Genomic DNA, 24,917 nt, shown 5'->3' with positions numbered 1-24,917 from the left:
ATGGGCTAAGCCCTCTATCTGAAAAAGGCAAAGGAAATAATAAGTGATATTATCACTTAGCTTCCTGCTTGTTGGATGTTATGTAAATGGTTTTAGAATTATTAATTAAAATATGAATTTTTGGATCTTCATGTATTATCTTTCTTATGTTATCACTATCCTCACTATCATGCATAATTAAATGAGCTGGAAATATAAGTCATTTGGCCATGTTACCTAGAAAAATGCAACTGGTGTAACTATAGGAGATTTACTTATACACATACAATTTTCCTTAAAGATTTCCTTTATGGTTCTGCACATCAATTTCCCTTTTACTTTAGAGTAGTCACCTTGTTGTCGAGTTGGATCCATTCCACTGGGGAGTAATGGCTGACTTCCTGGGACACCTCCAAGTGCCTAGCAATTTATTAAGAAAAAGAAAGAGCAACATTGTAAATATTTATAAAATAACTACTTTAACAATTCCCTTTTAAATACTTGTATGATAATTACAAGAATGCATTTGAGCATATAGCAAGATTTCTTATACTTCACATTCATTTATAAGTTTTGCAGGTTTATATGCCTTAAGTAAGTTCTTAGTTCTAAAAAGATTCTACTTTGTCCAATTTTGTGGCAAATAAAATAAGTACTTTGAGAGAGCAAAAATCTATGCAAAAACTGTGCTATTTCTTCCTGAGAAGTATTTTGCCTTTTCCAAAAATTAATTTACTATGAATACTGAAATAACTAATTTTGCTTCTTACATGTACATTACCTTTTTCTACAGAATATCTTACTCATTTGAGATTACATAGCAACAGGAAGAAAATGCAAAGCGACCAATGAAAATTGCTTTGAAGTCACATTTTCCCTAAGAAATTATTTAGAAAAATAATACTTAAAAATAAATTAAGCAATTTGGGTGTATGGAAAAAGGAAAGTAGAACTGACAAAGGTAGGTATGAACATAGCAGGGTTTGTTTTGTGCTGGGATACATACTGAATCATAACCTTCTAACAGTTGTCTCGGCAGCACTTAAAGCTGATTAAGGGCCTGGCGCGGTGGCTCAAGCCTGTAATCCCAGCACTTTGGGAGGCTGAGGCAGGTGGATCACGAGGTCAAGAGATCAAGACCATCCCGGTCAACATGGTGAAACCCCGTCTCTACTAAAACTACAAAAAATTAGCTGGGCATGGTGGCGCGTGCCTGTAGTCCCAGCTACTCGGGAGGCTGAGGCAGGAGAATTGCCTGAACCCAGGAAGCGGAGGTTGCGGTGAGCCGAGATCGCGCCATTGCACTCCAGCCTGGGTAACAAGAGCGAAACTCCATCTCAAAAAAAAAAAAAAAAAAAAGCTGGATTAAGGTATAAATGATTTAAACCTACTGATCTTTTAAGTATATAAACATACACATTTATACAAAATCCTGACAACTGGTGAGAATTGCCATAAAAATTTACTAATTTAACTTAAAGCATGAAAGTCTTATCGAATTAGTTAACATATTCAACTATTTAAAGTGAAATTTAACATTAAATAATTTACATGGCCAGATCAGAACTGCTTCCTTAATTGTTATCACTTGGGATGTGGTAGATAGCTTCCATTTCCCAAGCCATTTTTGTAATTGTTCAATATTTTTGCTTATGAGCATACCAAATACAGATTTCTTGAGATCCTACTACATTATCTGTTCCTGTCTTACCTCTCCAGCCTAGTTTCTTGCCACTGCCACACTCATGTTCTAACTTCCAGCCATACCAAACTTCTTTCAGGTTTTTTTTTTTTTTTTTTTTCCTATTCATGCATTAACAATCTCTAAATGCCAACCACTAAAAACAAACAAAATAAAAACTAAACTGAAAAAAACTCTCCTCTTAGAGGGCTCATAGACCCTTTAGTCATTATTGTTTCCATCCTTTAGATCTCAGTTTAGGAATCACTTCCTAACAAAATTATTTCCTGTAGCCTCAATTTGGGATAAGTCCTCCTTCCATTTGTATGTGTGTATATATATATATATATATATACATATATATATATATAGATACATATACAAGTCATACTGAACAAAGAAAGGAACTGATTGAATAATTGTGCATGTATACACACATACACACACACAAAGGAATTATCCCAGACTGTGTGTGTATATATATGTGTGTGTATACATGTGTGTGCACACATATTTCATGTGTGTGTGCACACACATGTATAATTTCACATGTGTAATTTCAAACTTCCAGAAACTGCACAAAGAATTTTCACATACCTTGACTCAGATTGCCAACTTTAACATTTTTTACTGCATCTGCCCTATCAGCCTTTCTACCTTTCTCTCTCTCTCTACAAATATATACCTATTATCATAAATCTTTTTCAGAACTACTTAATAGCAAGTTGACGACATGATACCTCATTACTCCGAAACACTGCAAAGTATCCCAACAGGAATATTTCCTATATAACCACCATATAGCCTTTCAAGTCAGGAAATCAACATTGACAGCAACATTTCTATCCAAGTCCAAGACCTCATTTAATTTTGCATTTGTCTCAATAATGTTTCTTCTTCCTTTCTGATATCAGAACATCAGGGAAGACATGTTACATTTAGTTATCCTGTCTCTTCATGTTCTTCTAAGCAGGAATAATTCCTACTGTTCCTATCTATGTCCAGTCTATCCCTACTTACCATGTCCTCAACAATTTTAAAGAGAACAGGCCTTAAATTCTACAGCATTGTGTCTGATGTTTCTTTATGACCTAGACTCAAGTCATCTTTTCTTAGCAGGAATACCAGAGAAATGATGCTATGCCTTTCTAAGTGCATCACATCACAGGGAAAATGATGATTTATCTTACTACTGGTGATGGTAATCTTTATCATCTGAATATGTTGCTGTTTGCGGGTTTCAACACAATAAGGTCATTATTTTTTCCCTTTGTAACTATTTACTTTTAGTATAAGCACTATTCTGAGATTGCCAATATCCCATTTCTCATCAATCCTTTATCAACCCATCAGCTGTGGCCTCCACTAACAACTCCTAACCACTATGATAGTTGTCAAATAGAGATATTCCATGTCCATCATTCTTTTTATATGTATTAGTTGGTGTTATAAGGACATGCTTTCCTTAATCACTTATTTAGTCATAGATTTCTATATTTTTCAATGGGTTGTAATCTATTGGTATCATCATTTCCATATTCAAATTATCTCAGATTTGGCTAGTGAGAAGGCTTTCAGGGGTGTGTGTGTGTGTGTGTGTGTGTGTGTGTGTGTTGTGCATGTGTTGTGTGTGTGTTATAACATACCCACATTCATCTTTGAGCATTTCCTTACTTTATGGCATCAGATGTTCCAGGTTCACCTTCTTCTGACTTAGCCTTGGAATGAGCCCTTTCTCCAAAGGCCCTAATTCCTTTTAGTGGAGGACAGAACTTAGGCATAAAAATCTTGCTTCTCAGGGTGTTCTTGTTACTTGGGTGGATCATTTTTAGGCTCTCTCCGAGCTTGAAAATCTATGCAGGTGTATATGTACACGCATATATGCACACATACACACCTATGACTAATTCTATATCTGTTTGTGTGTGTATAGCATATACACCTACCATAAATGCATGCTTTCCATCATCAAATCAACAACTCCAATTCCAATCTGACACTTCAGGATTATTTTTAGCTTTCTTCCTTTCTAGGTTTGCAAATATTTTCTTCAACAGTGGGAAACCTGGCCTATGTTAATTATTTATTACTCCTCAATGTAATTACTTATTTATTCAATCAATGTATTTATTTGTTCAATATAAGCAGTCTTCCAACCACACCGGCCACTTCATCTTGCCATCTCTGCATGGCTCTCTTCTCCACATCCCCCATGTCCTGGCATGCAGAGAAAGTAAGGAGTGTGTGTGTGTGTGTGTGTGTGTGTGTGTGTGTGTGTGTTTTGCTGCTGTTGTTTTTGAGACAAAGTCTGCTCTGTTGCCCAGGCTGGAGTGCAGTGATGCGACCTCAGCTCACTGCAGCCTCTCCCTCCCGGGTTCAAGCAATTCTCCTGCCTCAACCTCCCAAGTATCTGGGACTACAGGCACATGCAACAATGCCCGGCCACTTTTTTTGTATTTTTAGTAGAGACGGGGTTTCACCATGTTAGCCAGAATGGTACTGATCTCCTGACCTTGTGATCTGCTCACCTCAGCCTCCCAAAGTGCTGGGATTACAGGAGTTAACCAACACACCTGGCCCATGTGTTTTTATAGGATCATATGCCTCATTTTCATAGAACTTAAATACTACGATGACTTGTTTTCTTCTCTGTATCTCCAGACTGTAAGCTCTACAAAAGCAGGGACTCTATCTATAGTGTCTACTGTCACAGAACAATAAATATTTGTTGAAGGAATAAAAGCAACAGGGTTTAAACTGACAATTTTAGGAATCACTAGTGATAAAGTCATAAGAATGAAACAGAATTCAAAGAATGAGAAGGGAGAAGATAAAAGATTTAATTCTTTTAAAATACCAAGAAGTAAAAAAAGAAACTGAAATAGAATAGGCATGAAATTAGGAAGGAGACTAAGACCAACATCTCAGAATGCCCGAGGACAGTTTCAAGGAGGAAAAAGTAGCCAACACTGTGAAAAGTTATAAATAAATGATGTAGGAGGAGGACTAAAAATGTATGACTAATCGATACTATATTCAATTGTGAACTTAAAGTTCTTGCTTTTTAAAAAATTAATTTTTATTTTTTAATTTCTTAAAGACAAGGTCTCACTCAGGTGCCCAGGCTGCAGTGCAGTGGTATGCAGTGGTGCAGCCACAAATTCCTGGGCTCAAGCTATCCTCTGCTGTAGCCTTCCAAGTAGCTGGGGCTACAGATGCCTGCCACCACACCCACCAAATTTTTTATTTTTATTATTTTATTTTATTTTTCGAGATGGAGTCTTGATCTGTCACCCAGGCTAGAGTGCGGTGGTGCCATCTCAGATCACTGCAACATCCACCTCCCAGGTTCAAGCAATTCTCCTGCCTTAGCCTCCCAAGTAGCTGGGGTTATAGGCACCTGCCACTGCCTGGCTAATTTTTGTATTTTTAGTAGGGATGGGGTTTCATCATTTTGGCCAGGCTGGTCTTGAACTCCTGACCTCACAATCTGCCTGCCTTGGCCTCCAAAGTGCTGGATTACAGACGTGAGCCACCGCGTCCGGCCTATTTTTATTTTTTTATACAGATGGGGTCTCACTATGTTGCTCAGGCTGGCCTTGAACTCCTAGCCCCAAGCAATCCTCCTGCCTTGGCCTCACAAAGTGCTGGGGTTATAGGTATAAACCACCATGCCTGGCCAGAGTCTTGCTTTTTTTAATTATCCAAATGATTAGAGGTATACACTCTGAACTTTGACACTTAATTTCTGTCTCATAATAGACAATGATGTTTTATTGTCTATAAACCATTTTCTTTAAAACTTTATTGTTTCTAGTTTATCTTGAAATATCAGAACAATGAGAAGTCCTTCTTGTTTCTGTTCACCACTTAAAAATATAGCATAATCGTACAGAAGTCTTAACCAATATCAAATTGGTTTTCAAAATGAGTGTTTTTTTAAATCTAAATTTAACTCTTTACTCATCACTGTTTGTCTTGTAGAAAAAGTGAAATCTCTAACTTTTAAAACATTTTTATCAGCCTTGGGATGACCAGATAGTAGCTTTGTGCATCAAAAGGGAGATACTCGCTGCATTTTTTAAACCTTTAATGTCAGAAAAAATGTATGCATCTGTGACATATTATTTATATATTTTTAATATGTTAAAGGTATTCCATTCAGATTTGTTTAGTCACAAATTTTGGCACCCATTCTTTCTTCTTTTTTTTTGATACAGAGTCTCGCTCTTTCACTCAGGCTGGAGTACTATGGTGTGATCCTTGCTCACTGCAAGCTCCACCTCCCAGGTTCAAGTGATTCTCCTGCCCCAGCCTCCTGAGTAGCTGGAATTACAGGCATCCACTATCTTATTTGGCTAATTTTTGCATTTTTAGTAGAGATGGGGTTTCACCATTTTGGACCAGGCTGGTCTTGAACTCCTGACCTCAAGTGATCCGTACGCCTCAGCCTCCCAAAATGCTGGGATTACAGTTGTGAGCCACCGTGCCTGGCCACATTCTTTGTTTTATAAAAGATCTACACACTGACAGAAAAAAAATAAAACTAATGATGTGGGTGCTTAATAAAAACAAACAAAATATCCATGGTGTATACACTTGTGAGCCAGTGCATTAGTGTCAGGAATTGAGCTAAGTCCTTTAGTATTTTATTCAATGTTTATAACAATCTTATAAAGTTATTATTATTAATCCTTTTCAATGATAAAAAAAAACAAGGTTTAATATGTAACTAATCTGTTAATTTGTCCATGGTTACACTATTTTTAAAAAGGTTTTACTGATGCATGATTTACATACCACAAATTCGCCCATTTTCTAATGTTAGAACATTGTCCACCTAGAGTCATTTCCCATTTCCCCAACACCAGCACCTTGTAGTCTCAGCTACTTGGAGGGCTGAGGCAGGAGAATCACCTGAACCCAGGAGGCAGAGGTTGCAGTGAGCTGAGATCGCACCGTTGCACTCCAGACTGGGCAACAAGAATGAAACACTGTCTCAAAAGAAAAAAAAAAAAAAAAGAACTGAAAGTAAAATTATTTCTTGATTCGTGGGCTGCAGAATGGATGTTGTCTTACACTCATGGGTATAAGACGTGTTGTCAAGGAGCAGTAAAAAAGCAAGAAATCTTGTTCTCTGAGTAGTAGGTCTCAACATGGGGCTTAAAATAGTCATTAAATCATGCTGTAAAAAGATGCACTGTCATCCAGACTTTGTTGTTCAATTTATAAAGGACAGGTAGAGTAGATTTAGTGTAATTTTCTTTTTTTTTTAGACCAGGTCTCACTCTGTTGCCCAGGCTGGGGAGCAGTGGTAGGATCTTGGCTCACTGTAACCTTTGCCTCCTGGGTTCAAGCAATTCTCCCACTTCAGCCTCCCGAGTAGCTGGGACTACAAGTGTATGTCACCAAGCCCAGCTAATTTTTTGTATTTTTTGGTAGAGATGGGGCTTCACCATGTTGGCCAGGCTGGTCTTGAACTCTTTACCCCGAGTTATCCACACACCTCAGCCTCCCAGAGTGCTGAGATTATGGGTGTGAGCCACTGCGCCTGGCCAGATTTAGTGTAATTTTTAAGGGACCAAGGATTTTCAGAATGGTACATGAGCACTGGCTTCAACTTAAGGTCACCAGTTGTATTACCCCCTAATAAGAGAATCAGCCTGTCCTTTAAAGCTCTAAAGGAAGCAATTGACTCACTATGGCTATGAAAGTCCCAGATGGCTCTTCTTCCAACAGTTTAGTGTAGCCATCTTCATCAATTATCTTAGCTGGATTTTCTGGGCTACTTTCCGCAGTAGAATCATCAGCACTTGCTGCATCACCTTGCAAGTAAATTTTCTGGAGACAGTTTCTTTCCTAAACTTCATGAACAAATCTCTGACTGCTGGCTTCAGGCTTTTCTTCTGCAGCTTCCTTAGCTCTTTCAGCCTTCACAGAATAGAAGAAACTTAAGGCCTTGCTCTGGATTAGACTCTGGCTTAAGGGAATATTGTGACTGGTTTGATTTTCTATCCAGACCATGAAAACTTTCTTCTATCAGCAATAAGGCTGTTTTGCTTTCTTATCATTTCTGTGTTCACTGGAGTAGCACTTTTAACTTCTTTCAAGAACTTTTCTTTTGCATTCCTAACATGGCTGTTTGGCACAAGAAGCCTAGCTTTTGGCTTATCTCAGCTTCTGACATGCCTTCCTCACTAAATGTAATCATTTTTAGCTTCTGATTTAAAGTGAGTGACATGCAACTCTTCTTTTCATTTGAACACTTAGAGGCCATTTTAGGGTTATTAATTGGCCTGACTTCAAGAATACTGTTGTGTCTCAGGAAGTAGGGAAGCCTGAGGAGAGGAACAGTGATCAGGGAGTGGCTGGACAGTGGAGCAGTCAAAACATACAGAGTTATGGATTAAGTTCACTGTCTTGTATGGGTATGGTTTGTGGCGCCCTAAAACACATCAAAATCAATGATCATCGTAAGAGATACAATAATGAAAAAAATTTAATAAGAATTACCAAAATGTGACACAGACACAATGTGAGCACATGCTGTTGGATAAATGGCACTTGACTTGCTCAATGCAGGGTTGCCATAAAACTTTGTTTTCAACATCCTAAAAGAAAAGAATTTTCAACCCAGAATTTCATATCTAGCCAAACTAAGCTTCATAAGCGAAGGAGAAATAAAATCCTTTATGGACAAGCAACTGCTGAGAGATTTCCTCACCACCAGGTCTGCCTTACATGAGCTCCTGAAGGAAGCACTAAACATGGAAAGGAACAACCAGTACCAGCCAATGCAAAAACATACTGAACTGTAAAGACCATCGACACTATAAAGAAACTGCATCAACTAACGGGCAAAACAACTAGCTAGCATCAAAATGGCAGGATCAAATTCACACATAACAATATTAACCTTAAATGTAAATGGGCTAAATGCCCCAATCAAAAGACACAGACTGGCAAATTGGATAAAAAGTCAAGACCCACCGGTGTGCTGTATTCAGGAAACCCATCTCACATGCAAAGACACACACAGGCTCAAAATAAAGGGATGGAGGAAGATTTACCAAGTGAACGGAGAGCGAAAAAAAAACACCAGGGGTTGCAATCCTAGTCTCCAATAAAACAGACTTTAAACCAACAAAGGTCAAAAGAGACAAAGAAGGGCATTACATAATGGTAAAGGGATCAGTGCAACAAGAAGAGCTAATCATCCTAAATATATATGCACCCAATATAGGAGTACCCAGGTACATAAAGCAAGTTCTTAATGACCTACAAAGAGACTTCAACTCCCACACAATAATGGTGGGATACTTTAACAACCCACTGTCAATACTAGACAGATCAATGAGACAGAAAATTAACAAGGATAACCAGACTTGAATGCAGATCTGGACCAAGCAGACCTAATAGACATGTACAGAACTCTCCACCCCGAATCCACAGAACATACATTCTTCTCAGCACCACATCACACCTACTCTAAAACTGACCACATAATTGGAAGTAAATCACTCCTCAGTAAATGCAAAAGAATGGAAATCATAACAATCTCTCAGACCACAGTACAACCAAACTAGAACTCAGGATTAAGAAACTCACTCAAAACCGCATAACTACATGGAAACTGAACAACCTGCTCCTGAATGACTACTGGATAAATAATGAAATAAAGATGTTCTTTGAAACCAATGAGAATGAAGACACAACATACCAGAATCTCTGGGACACATTTAAAGCAGCGTCTAGAGAGAAATTTATAGCACTAAATGCCCACCAGAGAAGTGAGGAAAGATGTAAAATCGACACCTTAATGTTACAATTAAAAGAACTAGAGGAGCAAGATCAAACAAATTCAAAAGCTAGCGGAAGACAAGAAATAACTAAGATCAGAGCAGAACTGAAGGAGATAGAGACACAAAAAACCCTTCAAAAAATCAATAAACCCAGGAGCTGGTTTTCTGAAAAGATCAACAAAATAGATAGACCACTAGCCAGACCAACAAAAAAGAAAAGAGGGAAGATTCAAATAGAAGCAATAAAAAATGACAAAGGGGATATCACCACCGATCCCACAGAAATACAAACTATTATCAGAGATTACTACAAACACCTCTATGCAAATAAACCAGTAAATCTAGCAGAAATTGATAAATTCCTGGACACTTACACACCCTCCCAAGACTAAACCAGGAAGACGCTGAATTCCTGAATAGACCCATAACAAGGTCTGAAGTTGAGGTGGCAATTAATAGTCTACCAACCAAAAAAAAGTCCAGGCCCAGATGGGTTCACAGCCAAATTCTACCAGAGGTACAAAGAGGAGCTGGTACCATTCCTTCTCAAACTATTCCAAACAATAAAAAAAGAGGGAATCATCCCTAACTCATTTTATGAGACTGACATCATCCTGATAACAATACTTGGCAGAGATGCAACTAGAAAAGAAAATTTCAGGCTAATATCCGTGATGAACATTGATGCAAAAATCTTTAATAAAACATTGGCAAACCAAATCCAACAGCACATCAAAAAGCTTATCCATCACGATCAAGTCAGCTTCATCCCAGGGATGTAAGGCTGGTCCAACATCCACAAATCTATAAATCCATCACATAAACAGAACCAACGACAAAAACCACATGATCATCTCAATAGATGCCAAGAAGGCCTTTGACAACATTCAAGAGCCCTTTATGCTAAAAACTCTCAATAAAGTAGGTATCGATGGATTGTACCTCAAAATGATAAGAGCTATTTATGACAAACCCACGGCCAATAACATACTGAATGAGCAAAAACTGGAAGCATTCCCTTTGAAAACTGGCACAAGACAAGGATGCCCTCTCTCACCACTCCTATTCAACATAGTATTGGAAGTTCCGGCTAGGGCCATCAGGCAAGAGAAAGAAACAAAGGGTATTTGAATAGGAAAAGAGGACGTCAAATTGTCTCTGTTTGCAGATGACATGCTTGTATATTTAGAAAAACCCATTGCCTCGGCCCAAAATCGCCTTAAGCTGATAAGCAACTTTAGCAAAGTCTCAGGATATAAAATCAATGTGCAAAAATAGCAAGCATTCCTATACACCAATAACAGACAAACACAGAGCCAAATCAGGAGTGAACTCCCATTCACAATTGCTACAAAGAGAATAAAATACCTAGGAATACAACTAACAAGGGATGTTAAGGAACTCTTCAAGGAGAAATACAAACCACTGCTCAAGGAAATAAGAGAGGACACAAACAGATGGAAGAACATTCCATGCTCACTGTTAGAAAGAATCAATATCACGAAAATGGCCATACTGCCCAAAGTAATTTATAGATCCAATGCTATCCTCATCAAGCTACCAATAACTTTCTTCATAGAATTGGAAAAAAACACCTTAAACTTCATATGGAACCAAAAAAGAGCCCACACGGCTAAGACAATCCTAAGCAAAAAACAAACAAAACAAACAAACAAACAAACAAACAAAAACAAAGCTGGAGGCATCATGCTATCTGACTTCAAACTATATTACAAAGCTACTGTACTCAAAACAGCATGATACTGGTACCAAAACAGAGATATAGAACAATGAAACAGAACAGAGGCTTCAGAAAGAACACCACACAACTATAACCAACTGACCTTTGACAAACCTGACAAAAACAAGCAATGGGGAAAGGATTCCCTACTTAATAAATGGTGTTGGGAAAACTGAATAGCCATATGCAGAAAGCTGAAATTGGATTCCTTCTTCACACCTTATACAAAAATTAACTCTAGATGGATTAAAGATTTAAACATGAGGCCTAATGCCATAAAAACTCTAGAAGAAAACCTAGGCAATACCATTCAGAACATAGGCATGGGCAAGGACCTCATGACTAAAACATCAAAAGCGATGGTAACAAAAGCCAAAGTAGACAAATGGGATCTAACTAAATTTAGGAGCTTCTGCACAGCCAAGGAAACTATCAAAAGAGTGAACCAACAGAATGGGAAAAATTTTTTGCAATCTACCCATCTAACAAAGGGCTAATATCCAGAATCTATGGAGAAGTTAAACAAATTTACAAGAAAAAAACAACCCCATCAAAAAGTGGGCAAAGGATATAAACAGACACTTTTCAAAACAAGACATTTATGCAGCCAACAAACATATGAAAAAAAGCTCATCATCACTGGTCATTAGACAAATGCAAATCAAAACCACATTGAGATACCACCTCACACCAGTTAGAATGGTGATAATTAAAAAGTCTGGAGACAACAGATGCTGGAGAGGATGTGGAGAAATAGGAATGCTTTTGCACTGTTGGTGGGAGTGTAAATTAATTCAACCATTGTGGAAGACAGTGTGGCAATTCCTCAAGGATCTAGGAATATCATTTGATCCAGCAATCCTATTACTGGGTATATACCCAAAGTATTATAAATCATTCTATTATAAAGAAACTTGCACATATATATTTACTGTGGCACTGTTCACAATAGCGAAGACTTGGAAACAACCCAAATGCCCATTAATGATAGACTGGGTAGAGAAAATGTGGCACATACACACCATGGAATACTATGCAGCCATAAAAAAGAATGAGTTCATGTCCTTTGCAGGGACATGGATGAAACTGGAATCCATCATTCTAAATAAACTGACACAAGAACAGAAAACCAAACACCTCATATTCTCACTCCTAAGTGGATGTTGAACAATGAGAAAACACAGATACAGGGAGGGGAATACCATACACTGGGACATTGGGGATGGGGGGCTAGGGGAGGAATAGCAGGAGGTGGAGGACTATGGGGGGATAGCATTAGGAAAAATACCTAATGTAGACGACGGGGTGACAGATACAGCAAACCACCACCATGGCATGTGTATAACTATGTAACAAACTTGATCTGCACATGTACCCCAGGACTTAAAGTATAATAAACAAACAAACAAATCTGTGAAGCATAGTAAAATGAGGTATGCCTTGACTACCATTATATAAATGCTCATTGATGATTAAAAAAAATGGTGAATTTCTCAATGCTTTTAAGATTTAATTCAGTAACAATTTTGATGTACCAAATATTTTATGGACCTCCAATGATATAAAATGAAGTAGAATCATTTAATCAACAAATATCAGAACTAGAAAAGACTTTAGGAACACTCAAGTCCATTCCCATTTTACAGGTAAGAAAACCAAAGCCCAGAAAGTCTAAGCAAACTTCTCAATTATATGTTGCTGGCCTTTAGACCTAAGATGCTAGATATTTAGGTCCTTTTAAACACACCACTGTCATTTTATTTCTCTAAAATGACAATATCAACACAAAGGATATTAAATTTAGTGTAGGAAGATGTTTGTGTCCATAGCACAACTCACCATTTGACATATATGTTTATACTTTTCTTTTTTCTATATTTCAACCACTGCAACTAGGCTGTTCAAATTAATAGTCTTTTACCACATGCAGCTATTTAAATTTAATTAATTTAATTAAAATTTAGTTATTCACTCATACTAGTCCTATCTCAAGTGCTCAAAGTACTAAAACTACTGCATATGATAATGCAGGTATAAAATATTTCCATCATCCCAGAAAGTCAATATATACAGGTTCACCCACACAGAAAATAAAATTCCCTTATGTTGTAACACTTGGCATCTGTGCATTTCCCTTTCCTATTTCATGCTATGTTCCCTGGCCCGATGTACTGAATGCAGATTCAGTACTAGGAGAAAAATGCTCCGGCTGCTCATGTGAGGAGGACTGCCAAGCACTGTTATCATGAGATGACCCAGCACTGCTTCCTGCTGAAAGGTCTCCCCTGGGGGTGAATCTGGGTTGCTAGCACTTTCTGCTGTACGCTAGACGCAGAGAGCACCAGCAGACTGAGACACCTCAAAGACAGCATAATTTCAGTAACAGGAGAGGAGAAGCAGAACTCCGCTGCTGTCAAGTAAATTAGTAGTTTAACTTTCTTGTTCCATTTTTGGTAGGGAAGAAAGTGGAAATGGAGAGAGGATAAGAATGAAAAAGATAATTTATTGTGATTATGGGGTTTAAATATGGGATAAAGCTAGGTATACAAATAACAGCACTAGAGAAAGTTACAAGATGATTATCTTGACACAAGTATTCCATAGTGTTAAGCATTTAACTTCTTCTTGGGTTACATACATGCACATTGCCTATATCCTAAAACTAAACTATAAGCTCCTCGTGAGTAAAAATTATATTTTATCCTTTTCAGCAAATAATTATGGTATTAATAAAAAGCTATCTGAGAACAAAACATTATGAAATTGTAGCACTCTTGTAGATTAAAATGTTGGAAGATTTATTGTTAAATATTTATTAATAGATTCAACTCTTCTAGAAGCAGCTAATAATTTGCCTAATCTGTCATCATAATTGGGTAAACGAATGTTAGAGCCATGATATTGAAAGCATATTATATGAAAGTAAACAAAAGTATGTTCATGGAAAACTTTATTGTCATTCTTTAAAAGGGAGGATAATCAGCATTTACCAAAATTATGTAATTTTTAAAAATTAGGTTCAAAGTGTAAGGTAGACTCCAAGAACAAGCAAACTTTTTTTCTGTAAAGATCCAAATAGTAATATTTTAAGGTTGCTGGGCATATATGGTCTCTACCATGACCACTTAAATCTGTATTGTAGTGTAAAAGTAGCCACAGAAAATACATAAATAGATCTGTGTGGCTGCTTTTCAATAAAACTTTATTTACAAAAAACAGCCAGCTTATGAGCTGTAGTTTGCCAATCCTTGAAGCAGATGATATATGACTAGAAATAGCATTAAATGGGACAGAAAAAGGATAAGTTCATATTTTTATAGAATAAATAAATATATGTGACATTTTCAAGATTCTTACAAAAAACTTAAATAGCACATAAATCTTACCTGATTAGGTATCCTCAATGGGGGCCTTGGACCTCCAGGGTACCGAGGTGACATAAAAGGCTATTGAAGTAAAACAAACAAATAAACAAACAAAACAAAAAACAGTACAATGTAAAATATAGATCTGAAAATAAACTACTTAAAAAAATTTTAGAATAAATCAAATCACAAATCAATGTACTTTGGGCTGCTTTCATTATAGTAAATTCTTCTAAGAAAAATTACCATGTCATTATTCACTTTATAGAATATCTAGAAAATTTTCCAAAGAAAATAAACATAAAAGCTGACTAAATATAGCAAAATATTTTTAAAATGTGAATTATTAAGGCAATAACATCTAACGGCAAAAATAAGGTTAAGCAGCAGACAATTTAATCTTAAAAAGGACCTCCAGAGGTAGCTTACTGCCTGTTATTAGGTTCTAAATAGATACTTTTGATTGAATTGTTGGGTTTGGTTACCAATTCCTTTAATAATTTTAAGGTTGCCAAATTCCATCTTTTCTTTTATAGCTTTGTTTAAAATGATAAACAAATTTCTTTTCCAAGGGTCATTTGTAGTCAAAAAAGTCACGAGTTTCTTATAGCTCAAAACTGACTCTGTGGGTGTGTCAGCACACACCTATAGTCTCACCTACTCAAGAGGCTGAGGCAGAAGGATTACTTGAGCTCAACAGTTAGAGGCTGTGGTGCATGATGGCCATGCCTGTAAATAGCCACTGCACTCCAGCCTGGGCAACGCAGTAAGATGTTGTTTCTTTAAAAAAAATTTTGACCAATAAATAAATAAATAAATAATTGACTACAAATTTTAAAGTTGAAATTTCTTTGCATATTTTGACCCTAGGTGATTATAAAGTATATATTTTTAACAAAAGAAAAAATGGTCTTATATTAAAAGTCAAGTTAATGTATGTTGTTGGATGAATCAGAGGCTCCTAAGATGTACTGAATCTGTCAGTCCAGAAATTGTCTGAAAAATATCCTAAAAGCAACATTTTAGTGAAATGTTTAGGTAGAAGGAGACCATTTTTGATCATTCAGACTTAGGCCCCCAAATTTTATAAGTTTATTAAATTATTTAAAATTTGATTATTTTTCTAGAAACAACAGAAAAACTATAATTTTGTTTAATTACATCTCACCATATAATTACTTAAATGTAAGATGTTCCTTACATGTAATATAAGCAAATATCAAATCTAAAGGGTTGAATATTAAGATAGTAAGAATGAATTAATATAAATTAAGAATTAATATATAGTAAATAGACAAAGGTTTGGGGACATCACATTTATAGTGCTTTACATAATTAAATCCTACATGTAGAATGTATTTTCTACAAATATTTTTAGAAATTAGGCTTGGAAGACATGGCTACTCATGTTTTCCAGAGCTGTTTTAAAAGGGGCCTCTGAAAAATAAAGTCCTAGGTAATGGTGCATAGATTTTTCCTATGGTATCTTTTGCAGAGTCTGACAAACCAACAAAAGAAACTTCACAATTAAGCAAGCAATTTGGCTTTTTGCTCACTGTGTTCTTATGTGTAAATGTGCTCCCAGGAGTTCATTTTATATGGACAGAAACAGTAGATTATTCAGGTAGTATTGTAACCTCCAGCTGATAAAACTTAAGTAGATTTTCCAATTTTAACAAAGTCGATTTAAAAAATATTTAGTTTTCACATATTTGATTAAAGTTGTCTCTCATTTATCATTTTGAAACTCTATCGTAAATTGGGTAAGTTAGTTATGTACTGTCAGCTAGAAGCTTGTTCTAATATTCACACTCTCTCTGTTATTTTTCTCTTTCCTTTCTATATCACCTAATTTCACCTATGAAGCTGTCTTTTAAATTCTGTATTCATTTTAAAAATTTAATAAATATTGTGTCATTGGTTTGTAATGGCTGTCTTTCTTTTACAAAATGATGTTTTATGATATATTCATTAATTCAAAATATAGTATCAATTTAGTTTTCAAACATGGAGAAATAAAAATGGGTTACTAATAATTTTTGTCTGTAATAAAACTGCTCTTTAGTAGAATAGAAGGTAAAATTTTGTGAAAAATACTACCAAATGTCAAAGGTTGAGATAAATATTTACAAGTGCCTCACTTGAAATCGAACACTTGAGATTTGTGTGTTTATCTGAATGTAAGAAGATGATATAGTGTTATAGTGTTAATTTAATGGAATATGTGAAAGGAGAATTTTTTTTCCCCAAATGGATGGCATTGTGAATGAATGTATGTTAATGAACTGTCTATACCTTCCTACCTAGGAAGAGGCTGCTGTGAGGGAGGGTCAGTGCATGTGGCTAGCTAGGGACCTGCAGGTTACGACAACATGAGCTCAAGAGAAAGAGACAGATTCTGTTTTTAGTCCATTTATTTGCTCTTATATGTTTTCCTTTAAGAAGTTCAAATTTGTGTGGTTTTTTGGAGGCAAAAAAAAGAAAACCACTTATAAACTCTAATCTATATCTACACAATTAAAACACAAAAAGATAAAACAATCAGTTAATATGGCTAAAACTACTACTTTTACCTGAAACATAAAGATCACTATGGTTAAAGTATTTTTAATATAAAATTAGTGCTATTACAACATATGGTTTAATATTCAGATTGATCCTTACCTTATCTAGGTAACCACCTAACTCCTCAACTGCCTAGTGAATTAGCTGTGTAGACACGGCAACAGAATCCAAAAGAGTTTGCATACTAGCAAATGTGCAGTAATATCTGTACTTCACTATTTAGAAGTCAATTTGCTTTCAAATGAAATTCAAAATATTAACACAAATTTTAATTATTTTATGGTAAAATGCTAATCTGTCAGAGATTATGCTAATGTAAATTATATCTATTGAAAGACATGTCAGTATTTCCTGTTTTAGCAATTTGAGAACAGGTGCTTCAGGAGTCTTTGGGTTGGGCGAGGTGGCTTATGCCTGTAATCCCAGCACTTTGGGAGGCCGAGGTAGGCAGATCACTTGAGGGCAGGAGTTTGAGACTAGCCTGGCCAACATGACAAAATGCTATCTCTACTAAAAATAAAAACAATTAGCTGGGCTTGGTTGCGCACACCTGTAACCCCAGCTACGTGGGAGGCTGAGGCAGGAGAATCACTTGAACCCAGAGGTTGTAGTGAGCCAAGATTGCACCACTGCACTCCATCCGGGTGACATAGAAAGACTGTCTCAAAACAAAATAAAACAACACAAAACAACACAACACAACAGACAAAAAAGAGTCTTTGGTTCTTAAAATGTGTTTACCCTTTATGTTTGGGGGAACATTCTTTTTTCTGTTTAAGTTCGAGTATCAAATACTTGTCTGAAGGTATCATGATGGTGAAACAGTATTTTAACTGGAAAAAAGCCTTCCCCAGAAAGAATTATTTGTAATGTGTGTGGAAATAACATTTGACTGGGAGTCAAGGACCTGGGTTTTAGTTTTTGTACCTCTATTAATTAGCAGTGTCCCTGAGCCAATAATCTTTCAGGGCTTTAGTTTTCTCAATCTTAAAATGAGAGATTTGAACCAGGTGATTTCTAAAGTCTTTTTCAAAATAAGGGACCCATGATTCTGTTAATTATTTTCAGTATTACATTTAAATATAAAGATTAGTATAATGGAGATAGCTATACATATTTGAAGTGTGTGTGGGTGAGGCAGGGAGTGGGGATAAAGGCATACGTTTTTAAGGCACAAACCATTTTTATTGAGGAGCTGAAGAAAATTATTACCATGTTTTGTAGAGAAAAGGAAAAACCTGAAGATTAAATATCCCAAAAAACAACAAAAAAATCTTTGTTGTGTCAGATTAAAGGTCAATTAGGAGAATAAAAAAGCTATACTTATCAATGAGAAAATATGGCAGAAATCTGTTCATTCAAAAACAACATATATATATATATGTTTGAATGAATAAAACATAGATATAGATAGATATAGATATATTGATATTGATGTAGATATAGATTGATTCACAGGGTCTTACTCTGTTGCACAGGCTGGAGTACAGTGCCATGATCACGGCTCCATGCAGTCTCAACCTCCCAGGCTCAAGCAATCCTCCCACCTCAGCCTCCTGAGAAACTGGGACTACAGGTGTGGTATACAACACCATACCTGAGCATCCAAAAAAAAAAAACTGTGGAGACAGGGTCTCGCTCTGTTGCCCAGGCTCATCTCAAACTCCTGGGCTCAAGTGATTCTCCTGCCTTGACCTCCCAAAATGCTGGGATTACAGGTATGAACCATCACGTCCCGCTCATCAAATATTTATTAAACACTCACAAAGGCACTGTTCTAAGTGGCTAGATATATCAGTGAACAAAGCAGATAAAGATGACTGCCCTCTGATTAGGATTTTTCAAGGTTCATAGTCTTGTAATTAATAGGAGAAACAATTTTCTATAAAAACTGTTTTCTACATCGGTCCACTAATCTGAGACAAATAGAATGTTCTCTTCACCAAATGGCAAGTATCAATAAAAACCCAGAGAAAATAATATTTCAATCTGGTGTCTTTCCTCAAAAGTCATATTACATCATCCCTATTTGATAGAACATGTAGTGCTATGAATACTGAAGATCAAGGCTATGCTTTTAAAACAGTTTCCAAATTAGGAAAAACTCATAGGTAAGCTTATTTACTTTATAAGAGAAATTGGGTAGCATAGTTAGTACTCTGACATATGGAAACTACATTTATAGGTATAAATTCTCATTTCTAAATGTTCTAGTTATCTCTGTATGCTATGGACTGAATGTTTATGTCTCCATAAAATTCCTAAGTTAAAACCCTAATCTCCAATGTGACAGTATTTGGAGGTGGGACCTTTGAGAGCTAATTAAGTCATGAGGGTGGAGCCCTCATAAATGGGATAAGTACTCCTATAAAAAGAGGCACAAGAGAGATATCTTTCTTTCTGTCATGTGAGTATTACAGCTATCTGCAAGCCAGGAGGAGGGCCCTCACCAGGAGTCAAATTGGTTGGCACTTTGATTTTGGACTTCCCAGCCTTCGGAACTCCAAAGAATAAATTTTTGTTGATTAAGTTTCCTCATCTATGGCATTTTATTATAGCAGCCCAAATTAAAACAGCCTAAAATAAATGTGATAACCCAAAGTAGAAGAAATAAAAATATATATGAAGCAAAGATAATCAATAAATATTTGGTGACAAAATGAAAGAAAAGAATAATGGAAACACAAACCAAATGTTCAGCTCATTTCCTCCAACTAGTCTTCTGGAGAAAAAATTACACCATTTAGAATCATAATTTACTTCAGAATGGATGCCATTATGTTTTAAATAATTATTTCTCTATTATATGAAGAATTATTCACAGAATTTTAGACTTCCGTTTTCCTTTATTTCTTGTCCTTTCTGCTAACACAAAAGCAGTAGTTTTGCCTCTCCTTATTTTAATCTTTCATAGGCCCTTAGCTTTTTATCTCAATCCCCTAAGAATTAGAAGGAACCAGCTCTTTCTCATCCTCATGTTACCTAAAGGTAGATCCCTCAGTCCAAGTCTTTTCTTTCTGAAGGTCCCAGGCTCCTTAATGAAACTTTTTTTATTAACTATTTACCTGAAATTACAAGTGATACAAACTATTTTTAGCCCTAACTACTTTTAAGATGTATATGATAAAACTGTACATCTTAAATGACACATTACTCAAATGTTAATTTTGTTAATATTTTCTAACATTGTCAACAAAATCTAAAAATCCCATATAAATATGATTCCCCAACACCAAAATATTCTCTATTCCTTGAGATTATACTGTACTCTCCTTTCTCTGCCAAGAAAATTTCTATTAATTCCCCAATGGCCAGTTTTGGAACATCCCTTTCTCTTTAAAGAACTTCTATAGGCTTCATTTCCCCTACTTCATCAGCACTTTATTTATACTATTTATCATAGTGGATTTAGCACGCTTTAGTATCATGTACATACTCTGATATGAAGGAACTCCATTTTAGAGGAAAGAAAACAAAATACTATCAGAGCAACAACTATCTTAATGACAAGGTAATTGATCCTTAAAATAAGGCCAACATTTCTTAGAATAACTAAAATTGATGTAGCAATGTATAAATCACCTTATATCTCATTATATTTCACTTTATATCTCATTATATCTCATCTTGGCTTTAAAAATTCTTCAAATCTTAGTCTTTCAGTATAAATTAGTAACAAAAAAGTGAAAACCAAAAAGAAAAACCCTCTAAAATGTCAATCGCTAAGCATTTTCTATATTCTGTCTCTTATTTTATAAGCACAATTTAAAACAATCAGTGATGAAGAAAAGAATAACACTAATTTCATTAGAGTGAACAAATTAACATTTAGGACAGTTTACACATCAGAAAGCTTAGAAATCTGAGGTACCATTCTAAAACACACAATTATACAGGACTTATCTAATTTAAAGTAACTTTGGAGTTTTTTGAGGATAAAATTATTCATGTGAAATTAGCTTCTAAATTTGAAAACTTTGACGTTTTAAAACTTTTTTTTTTTTTTTTTTTTTTTGAGACGGAGTTTCGCTCTTGTTACCCAGGCTGGAATGCAATGGCGTGATCTCGGCTCACCGCAACCTCCGCCTCCTGGGTTCAGGCAATTCTCCTGCCTCAGCCTCCTGAGTAGCTGGGATTACAGGCACGCACCACCATGCCCAGCTAATTTTTTGTATTTTTAGTAGAGACGGGGTTTCACCATGTTGACCAGGATGGTCTCGATCTCTTGACCTCGTGATCCACCCGCCTCAGCCTCCCAAAGTGCTGGGATTACAGGCTTGAGCCACCGCACCCGGCTAAAACTTTTTTTTTTCCTTTTTTGAGATGGAGTCTCACTCTGTTGCCCGGGCTGGAGTGCAGTAGCACAATCTTGGTGCACTGCAACCTCAACCTCCTGAGTTCAAGCGATTCTCCTGCCTGAGTCTCTCGACTAGCTGGGGCTACAGGTGTGTGCCACGACACTTAGCTAATTTTTGTATTTTTAGTAGAGACAGGGTTTCACCATGTTGGCCAGGCTGACCTTGAACTCCTGACCTCAGGTGATCCGCCTGCCTATGACTCCCAAAGTGCTGGGATTACAGGTGTGAGCCACAGCGTTCTGCCAAAACTTTTTACCTGACTGAAAGAAATATGTAATTACCAGGTTTAAGAAAATATAAACTTACAAAACAATTTAGCAAAGTGACCATTTACTTAACAAAAGACTTCTTACTTCACAAAATTACTCACTTGAAGTCTTGCAAGTTCTGTATTACACATTTATAATAAAATATTACTTATGCAATTTTATTTCAATATGCCTTTTAGAAACATGTTGAAGAAGGAAGTTTAACTTTTTAAAGCTTACTAGATCATCCTCTTTATTTTATATAAAAGAAAAACAAAGACCAAATTTCTCAACTTAGTCTTCTTTTCTTTATAACACTCTGCTACAGAAATACCTTTAGAATAATGGCAGGTACACACACTTATGTACCTGTCACATTTATGGTCAGTTGGTCATAAGAAGTATGTGGTACATAAATAAATTGCTTGATTTGGCACTTCCTCTCAGGACCCCAGCAACTGTGCAACCATTTATTAAATACTTAATGTGGAATTCTTTAGTTACCACTCAAACATGAAAGGTGAAAAAGTAGTGGTATTTCAGGTGAGCCAGCTAATTTGCACATAATGCACTAATTAGCATACGCTCTTGATTTGCCAAACTAAAAAAAAAAAATAAAAATGTAAATGCTGAAATAAAATAAATTTCAAAAGCTCTATCTCTTTTCTTGAACATTTTTGGTAGAGTTTTGATAATATATGTAGTCTTTAGTCCATTTATTTGTGTTTTTAAGGGAATAGTAGAGGATGGGTAGAGAATGGTGGTCAATGGGTACTGTATTAAATATCATCATTATAACAAAGTTGTTCATTATAATGTGTTCATGAAGGAAAGAAAGCAGCCAGCACATTCTAAGAGAGAATGTATGAAGCAAATGTTCAGTAAATATTTGGTTGGTTCAGTAGCTGGCTCATTGACCAAGGGATGAACAACCCTAATAGAAGACTAAAACCCCACAAAAGATATAATAAAGCTTGGTCCTCTTATATAAAATCTCACCTGACCAATTTATTTTTCTTGTTAAAAATAGGCAGTATCTGTTGACGTGGGGTTGTGTAATGAGAAAATGCTTATAAAGTATATCTAGAGGAGGAAATCTTGCTTGCTTAAATACGATACATTATATCTTCCAGAGGCCCTAATAAAAGTAAGTAACGAACAACAAGTTGGGGACCCCAAATATCCATATTAACAATACACAAAAGAATTTATAATTTAGATTACTAATATGGCCTTTCATTCTCTCCTCCTGCTTTCAGGTTTCTCTTACTATTTCTGGGGTGACAGGGTTGAAAATAATTAGTCTTAGGTAATTTTACAGAATAGCAGTATTTAGTAAGAATCATTTGGCATAAAAGGATATCAGGTTAATTTATATACAATTTTTCGAGAAAAGTGTGGTAACATTGATCTTTTAATAAAGCATACACCAGTCACAAGAACTGCTAACAATTCTAATAGCAGTTAGCCTCTCAGGTGTGTCTTATAAAGGGCCATGTTTATACATGGATCCTAAACTTATAGGCTGAAATATATTATAAATGCTATAATCTTCATGTCTCAGAAACAACACATTTTAGTTGAAATGTTTTCTTTCCATTAAGAAAAGTCTCAGCATTTAAGTAAAAATATAAAACCTTATGCTTTCTTAATATCATATTGTCTTTAGCATATAACCATCTTTAGATTAAAAACCTGTAAGAAAATGGTTATTTGCCAAAAAAGTGATTTTCTTCCTTCAACATTTAGGTAAAAACACAAGGTACAAAGTGAAATAGAGCCTAGAAGAATATGGGTGATCTTCAGTAATTATATTATGTACATAAATAACAAATTGATCTTACTTGGACCTGTGTAAACGTGGGTTTAGACAGATTTAATCTTTCCTCTGATATTTCCTATGCACTGTTTGAAACAGATATAGGAAGACAGAATTCCATGACATAAAAATTATTCTAGAATCTAAAACACAATTTTAGAAAATGATAAAAATGACTGTGTAAAATTATTTATTCATAGTTCTGCAAAAGTAATAAAAATACATTTACTGTAAGATTTAACCAAAAGCATAAACATTCCTTAAAAAAGTAGTGCTTATTATTCATGATGTGCCCTTTTTCTTTAGTTAATTCTCTTTACCATATATGATTTTCTCTTTATAGATTTCTATTTTGCATGTTGCTATTCTACATTTTACTTACAAGCAAATCATTTCTTAAAACTTAAATGTGTTAACTCTCTTGAAGTCATGTGTTATCAACAAGTATTAAATAAATAATATTGAGAATATTACTTTGAAAAATCACTACAGAGTATTGCGACATCCTTATTTCAGCCATGTTTCATTTAAGAATGTTCACATATTTTTAATTTTATAATTCCATGAGATACTTCATACATTTTCTGTAGAAAAGTAATGATGCATAAATTATACATCAAATGAATTTTGTCAAAGTTACTTTATAATTCTATATCATAATTTGTTTAGTTTCCTTGCTGTTTTTCATGAACATCTCCATCAGACATTACTGACACCCCAGTGGATAAGACATTCTTGATTAACACATTTTAATTCCAACTAGTACTAAACTAATTTAGCTCACAAGATGACATACTTATGTTGGCATATTCTGCTGATAAGCATAAGTATGTACTTTATCTTCCATACATCTTAGATATTCTATCATCAGCACTTAATTAAAATAACTCACATAAAATAACTATAAAGTAATGACAGATCCAGTTTCTCTGGTGTTATTTTGGCAAGGCTAACCCAATAGAGCAGGGTTCCAAACAAGCTGATTCTTCTACATGGATTTAGTCTAAGCATCAATACTGGTCACTTACATTATGAACCTTTTGAAGATGAGACCTTTTCTCAAGTCTTCTCTACCATGTACTCATTGGATAAAGGTGTGTTGCAACAGACATTGGGATTGTGAATGGGGGACTAAGCTGTCTGCTGGTCTAATAAACTATAAATGTTTTAATAATATTCTATAACAACTTTAAATAGTTTGTTTAAATCCATGTATATTCAGAAAAATACAGTGTGAGACAAGTATCTGGAACTACTATGCTCCTGTGCTGTCTCCTACTACTGATTAAAAAGACAATGACAGATTAATTCTTTTTTTTTTTGATACGGAGTCTCGCTCTGTCACCTAGGCTAAAGTGC

General features: G+C 35.5%; 1 protein-coding gene across 6 annotated transcripts in view; it reads right to left on the bottom strand.

Annotated features, from left to right (window-relative positions):
* Positions 1-24,917, bottom strand: part of SSBP2 (single stranded DNA binding protein 2) — a 314,744-nt gene that overhangs the window by 53,439 nt on the left and 236,388 nt on the right. For all 6 annotated transcript variants that reach the window (XM_032276921.1, XM_032276946.1, XM_032276962.1 and 3 more), the window contains 2 exons: positions 14,590-14,649; positions 333-399 (listed from right to left, as the gene is read on the bottom strand). In XM_032276921.1, the coding sequence (XP_032132812.1) occupies positions 333-399; positions 14,590-14,649 (127 nt within the window). The remainder of the gene's footprint in view (positions 1-332; positions 400-14,589; positions 14,650-24,917) is intronic.

This window comes from Sapajus apella, unplaced genomic scaffold, assembly GCF_009761245.1.
Source record: "Sapajus apella isolate SASKATOON/1434 unplaced genomic scaffold, GSC_monkey_1.0 scaffold1, whole genome shotgun sequence".
Classification (NCBI taxonomy): domain Eukaryota; kingdom Metazoa; phylum Chordata; class Mammalia; order Primates; family Cebidae; genus Sapajus; species Sapajus apella.
Note: the sequence above shows the minus strand (reverse complement) of the source record. Positions and strands in the feature narration are given on the sequence as shown.